General features: G+C 38.1%; 1 protein-coding gene across 2 annotated transcripts in view; it reads left to right on the top strand.

The window, feature by feature from the left end:
• Positions 1 to 6,912, top strand: part of LOC124529615 (actin-5C) — a 10,442-nt gene extending 3,530 nt beyond the window's left edge. Inside the window, exons 1-3 of one of the 2 annotated variants that reach the window (XM_047103421.1) lie at positions 4,620 to 4,800; positions 5,328 to 5,688; positions 5,802 to 6,912. In XM_047103421.1, coding sequence (XP_046959377.1) covers positions 5,339 to 5,688; positions 5,802 to 6,582 — 1,131 coding nt within the window. In that variant the 5' untranslated portion in view covers positions 4,620 to 4,800; positions 5,328 to 5,338 and the 3' untranslated portion in view covers positions 6,583 to 6,912. Of the gene's footprint in view, positions 1 to 4,619; positions 4,801 to 5,327; positions 5,689 to 5,801 lie in introns of those variants that run through there. The other variant, XM_047103422.1, reaches the window with a different exon arrangement.
• Positions 6,913 to 6,919: the final 7 nt, after the last annotated feature.

Raw genomic sequence — 6,919 nt, 5'->3', positions numbered from 1 at the left:
AAAATATTGATTATAATCAAAATAATTGTATAAATATTGTTTTTACTATATGTGAAGTTCAAAATTTATTACTATATATGCTTTTAATATTTATATTTTTACGTCGCAACAAAGATTTAAATTTTTTTAACCTGCATGTAGTTTAAAATTGGTAAATGCGAACACAATGAACACGTTTTGGATCAAAGTATGAGATATTAAGAGTGTTCTTGAAATAACTAAAATAGGATAGTCACATGTTACATGCATGTTATACGGAGTCGGCCGCTGCAGGCGAGGGTCAAGGGCGGCGCCTCGGATCGATTCGCCCCTAGTCTCGAGTCTGTCGCTTCGCCAGACGCCCGAGGAGGCTAGACAACGTTCGTTTAATAAACGAGACGTTGTTTTGCTTCTTTATACTTCATACATTGAATAAATAATCATATTATTATCAAACTAGCGATCCGCACCGGCTTCGCACGGGTGCAATGCTATGACATCACAGTAGAAACTTCTAAAATTATCAGTATTTGTTAACTAATTTATTCATGTATTAAATACAAAAACTTTCCTCTCGAATCTATCTATTAAAAAAACCCAAATCGTTGGTAATTTTAAAGATCTCATACATAGGGACAGACAGCGGTAAGCGACTTTGTTTCATAATATGTAATGAAGCAACTTGGGTATGAATAATATGTAAATATATGAACCTACGTTCATATAACTCTTAAGTTCGAAGTCGAAAAAATAAGTTACACAGATAAGTTTAAAATAATAATGGGTATCTCTAACAAATGTTTACACAGATAAACTATGTTTAAAATGTACTCACCACAAACAGTAATTAATTATCTATTTAAATTGTTGACATATACTTACAGATCCATTAAACCTATCAATAAAAATATTTGTACATTAATTACAACAGTTAATCAATTTGTACCGTTTGGATCTTTGGTACTACATGTGTGGTACCAACAACATGTTCATACATTTGACAAAAATGTAATTTGTCCTTCAGGTTGATAAATATATATTTTAATTTTATACAATATATAAATAAAATCTGAGATGAGTTTTACCAGCACAATTTTTCCCAAAAATATTTAGTAGTTTATAATAATAATAAGTACATATATGCAAAATAATTATGTCGCACGATAAGGTTACAATTTTTTTTTACTTTGCAAACTTTTTTGAAGAAAATAAATAAATATAAAAAAAAAAAAAATTACTCGCAATATATAACAGCGTTACATTATTATTATTATTATTTAATTCTGATATATAGAATTTTGCACCGACTACAAAGAGTAATATAAAAAATGTCTGGAAAGTTTTTTTAATTCAGTATTCGTTGAACATCGTATCCTGTGCAGGTTAATAAAAATGTGTATTCATCTCGTCACGGGTTTAACAGATTCTACAAAGAGAATGTCATATGAATGTTAAAACTAATCTGTTAACTCAGAACATCGATAGAAAGAACTTTTTTATAAGTATTTAAATAGTAAATGTAATAATCAATCTTATTTGTTTAGCTGTATGACACAGTATTGTAGGACCGGACCGTTGCATGCAAGGTAAGGGTTTGTTATATTTATAGAATGAAGGACAGCTTGTGTGTCCGTGAACAAGCGATGCGTTCATGGAAAAACATTGTGTTGATATCGATTTATTTCAAACTCCTTTCTAAAACCTTACTTTTAGTCGATAAATTATAAATAAGCAATTGGCATAATAAACTCATTACGTTGGTATTTGTATAAATAGCATTTTGATAGGTACCTACCTACTTTAGTTGTCATCGTAATTGTTGGGGCGTTTTTGTATGTACTTTTAATAAAGACGATACTAAATGTGTACAATACTAAATAAAATAATCCTCTGTTTTAATTTATTACATGTTAAAAAAAAATGTTAATTATGGATAAGTCTTAGACAATGCATTTTATATGCGGTGGAAATAATTCGTCACAGTCTCAAGGCATGGTGGCACTATACACATTGCACATACGTAATAATGAATCATTTCAATACAACAGAATATGTATTCCCTCCGAATGGTAAATACTTACAATACAATAGTATTCGTAATTTGTTATTCTTCTACCTTAACGCGTATCCTTCGATGACTCATGTCAGTCATGAGATCCGTAAAACGATATAAATATTTACCTCAAGACTTCATATAATTCTTTGAAAATGACGATGAATTCTTTAGTAAGAAGTGAATCACAAGAAATTAAAATTATTTTGGCGAAAAGGAAGTAGACTTTTAGTTCAAAAATAAAATAAATGTTTATTTCTTATATTTTATTACCAATTTTTTTTTTTAATAAATGCATACTACACAATAATAAGCACAAACCTTTGTAGTAATTTTTTATTCTAAATTTTCATCAGCACTAAAATGTTGTGATAAATTGTTCAAGTAGCTACTTTCGATTAAATTTATAATAAAAAGTTCCGTAATGTTATTTTGCTAACATGTAACTTCGAGATCATTTTTTTAAATATTGTGATATGACTATGACTTCGAAGTCAAAAGAGAAAATATTTCTAAAAGGCAAAAACCTATGGCCTTGACCCTGCAGTTAGTACCCTCGGCTTAGGAAATGACTTCTGATAGCACCGAAGGCTGAGTCAGCGTTATAGTACGCATGCGCAAATCAGCACGAATCTGACTCATCGACATAGTATAATATATGTAGATAATTATAGTTTACCCACTTAAGGCTACTAAGATCAGAGGTTAAAAAATATGAATAACAACGTAGGTTATGTACCTACTACATGTTGTGTAGTCATTAATACTGGGCAAAATACTATCTGCAAGTGACGTCATCCAAAATCCTATATTTTTGTAGATACTGCCTTTCAAATACATTCCTTTGGTTTTATCTTTATTTTTATTTAATTCAATACTTTTTTTTTAATTTTGTGTTCGTACAATATTAAAATTTAACAATTAAAATTCTGTTAAGTAGGTACGTATGGACACAGAAATAATTTCTTTAATTAAGACATTATTTAATCATCAGTTCATCAAAAATAATACAGTATCACGTAGCGTTATTTATCACGTTTATTCTGATGGGTAATGCAATTAAATAAGAATTTCCAGAGAAATTATGAAAATGCAGCAGATCTAAGAAATGATAGATAGTTGTTATCCAGTGGTATGCCTCCGATATGCACATGCATGTTATACAGAACATCAAAGCTTTAATGAGTTATATTCTATTCTCATATCATAGTCAAACTAAACTGAAAAGCTTAAGAAAGCTTGTCATAAGTAAATTACTTCGGTATATTCAGGGTAACGGTTTTTTTTTAAATGATAAGCTGTAATCCTTATGGTTTATGCAGTTTATTGATAAATTTGTGTTACATTTAATCTTCACTCACGAAAGCAACAAATTATTCATGCATATCATCTATCTCACCATTATATTGTAATTGTGCAGCATCGGGTCTCAGGTATGCGGGAATAGTCACGTCACGTGATTACAATCAATGACAGATAAGGCATGCGTCGAGACGGATAAACCGACCCAAACAAATAAAACCTATAAATTTATCTTCGTCTATACTTTGAACGTTCTTCATTATTTCGTCGGTTTACTTTGTCAGTAAACCAACGACGATATTCGTATTGAATGAATCGCTCTGTTACTAGACACAAACACTTTCAAAAATGTTTATATGTGTGCGTTGGGCCCGCTGTGTACATACAGTGACCGTTGCGAGCGTTCACCAATCAGAATCCCGTGCCCATATATGGTAAAACCGTCGGTTTGCTGCGAGAACTGAGGAGGTCGACAAGTGTATGTTTGCAGAAAAAGAATAATTCTAATTTTAATTTATGAATATTCACTTGACATTAGTAAGACAAACTGTCAATAATTGATTTTTACTAGTTATTTTGTTAGCTGTCGAAATTACTAATATAATATTTTATTATAGTATGTTCAGCAGTTTTTGTTTTATCGTCAAAAAACGCATATATTGCTACCTGCTTGTGAAGCAAATTTACCTCCGCCAACATTAAGCCAGAACCACCGACAAAAGTGATCGGTATTTCTTATAGATCGACGATTGTTATATTATTAATTCTCCCACTATAACTTACCGCGGTAACCGGTAAGTTAATAAAATACTCAATGAATAATTCTAATAAATTAAATTTTTACCTATAATTACTACCCAGTAATATTTACAATAGTCAAAATGAATTTCCTAATTCAAAATACCCATGCCATTCCTTTTTTTATATATATGGTACTAGACGTACAGAACCCTGAATCATCGCGAAAGCGTTTAGGTACAACATCTGTGCGTGTTGGAACGATGCCAATATTGATTATTATTTTTTTTACTTTCGCTACTGCATTCGATGTAAGTACGCAGAATATGTATGTATAGAGTTAATCTAATTAGATGTACTCGGGTCGTCTTATATCAAAGAATTCAAAGGCCAGTGTGAGAAGCGTGAGATGTCGTTATCAAGTAGCGCGCTATCAACGCCGGTTCCGCGGCGTCGGACTGAGGGGCAGGGGGGACGCGCAGGCTCCCTGCAGCGCAATACCATATATGGTAACGAAAACTCAGGATTTCTGCGATTGGTGGAGAGCTAGCCGCGGTCGCGGGCTCGCGGGTAGGGGCGCCCCGATAACCGGCCTCATTTATATACTGCGGGTCCCTCGTCCGCCAACATTCCACGAAGTTTGCTCGAGTTGAGGTGTTGTGCAGCATAACCGAGGCTGTGCAATAGCGATATTAATTTATTTATTTAATAGGACTATTTAAATTAAAGTAAGTTCATCAGACGTGCATTAAAATTGTGTTTCGTGTGCATTATTATAGTGTTTAGTGTTAAATTTGTGCAATAGTGCGTGCGGTCACTGACACGGAGTCGGGCCGGGCCGGGTCGTATGACGCCGCCGATCGGTCGGGATACCGGGAACGCCGGTTGTGGTAGGGCGTGGTCGAAGCTTTGAGACTATAATTGTATTTATAATACAATTATTTAAACATTAAAGAAATCTACTGAAGTTTTAAAGCAACGCTCTACTTTTACCGACCGGTAAACGCCCGTCTCCGTGTCTCACCGCGTGAGTCGCCACGTCCCCGTAGCGTAGCTTCTCATTAGACAGTTCCTTATAAGGCGTCTTCGACTTCATCGCCCACTGTAGCGTGGGTGATTTCAACGGAATGCCATTTATGGAATTCAATAATAGTTATCGATTTTACCGCGTGTACTTAATACAATTCCAAGTCTACCTTATATTATTAAATGAATGTACTGCAGTTTAGTTATAAATTTAATTTTATTTTTCCAGACTAATTCACAATGTGCGACGAGGAAGTTGCCGCGCTGGTAGTGGACAATGGCTCCGGTATGTGCAAGGCCGGTTTCGCGGGAGACGATGCACCCCGTGCCGTCTTTCCCTCAATCGTGGGCCGCCCACGTCATCAAGGCGTGATGGTCGGTATGGGTCAGAAGGACTCGTACGTGGGTGACGAGGCCCAGAGCAAGAGAGGTATCCTCACACTCAAGTACCCCATCGAGCACGGTATCGTCACCAACTGGGACGATATGGAGAAGATCTGGCACCACACCTTCTACAATGAGCTGCGTGTGGCGCCCGAGGAGCACCCCGTGCTGCTCACCGAAGCACCCCTCAACCCCAAGGCTAACAGGTGCGTGTCATCGCCGTTCGCGTCGTCATCTGTTTTCGATACGACAGCCTCGTGACGTCACGTCGCCCGTCGCCATCGACGCCATGCTAATGCTCGCTCGTCTTTTGTTACAGAGAAAAGATGACACAGATCATGTTCGAGACCTTCAACACGCCCGCCATGTACGTCGCCATCCAGGCCGTGCTATCCCTGTACGCGTCCGGTCGTACCACCGGTATCGTGCTGGACTCCGGCGACGGTGTCTCGCACACGGTCCCCATCTACGAAGGATACGCGCTGCCGCACGCCATCCTGCGTCTGGACTTGGCCGGTCGGGATCTCACCGACTACCTCATGAAGATCCTCACCGAGCGTGGTTACTCTTTCACCACCACCGCTGAACGTGAAATCGTGCGTGACATCAAGGAGAAGCTCTGCTACGTCGCGCTCGACTTCGAGCAGGAGATGGCCACCGCCGCCTCCAGCAGCTCGCTCGAGAAGTCTTACGAACTTCCCGACGGTCAGGTCATCACCATCGGTAACGAGAGATTCCGTTGCCCAGAGGCTCTCTTCCAACCCTCATTCTTGGGTATGGAAGCATGTGGCATCCACGAGACCACATACAACTCTATCATGAAGTGTGATGTGGACATCCGTAAGGACCTGTACGCCAACACAGTATTGTCCGGAGGTACCACAATGTACCCTGGTATCGCCGACCGTATGCAGAAGGAAATTACAGCATTAGCTCCCTCTACGATGAAAATCAAAATTATCGCTCCCCCGGAGAGGAAGTACTCCGTATGGATCGGTGGTTCCATTCTCGCGTCTCTGTCGACCTTCCAACAGATGTGGATCTCGAAGCAGGAGTACGACGAGTCTGGTCCCTCGATCGTCCACAGGAAGTGCTTCTAAGCGCGCAATCGATGCGCAAAGCTGCCACCAGAAGCGGCCCGCGGCCCGGCCGGTCCCGCGGCCGGCTGCTCAACTCAGGCTTATAATCTCCGTTAATTTAATTGTACGTAAGATATTATATGTAATTAAATCGTAATAGTGACGGCAGGACGGAGCGCGGCGCCGCGGGCGCGCCTCGACCGCCGGCCTCGGTACTGCACTCGCCAAAGGATCTTTTGTAATCTCATGAATGATGATTGTATGTGCTGAAACGGATAAGACTACTTTCTTACTAGGTCATTTATAAATTATAAAATAACAAAAATACAAGAAAAAAATCTGAAAAATTAACTTGTCT

The sequence above is a fragment of the Vanessa cardui genome, chromosome 5 (assembly GCF_905220365.1).
Source record: "Vanessa cardui chromosome 5, ilVanCard2.1, whole genome shotgun sequence".
Lineage (NCBI taxonomy): Eukaryota > Metazoa > Arthropoda > Insecta > Lepidoptera > Nymphalidae > Vanessa > Vanessa cardui.
This window is presented reverse-complemented; position numbering and strand designations above follow the sequence as displayed.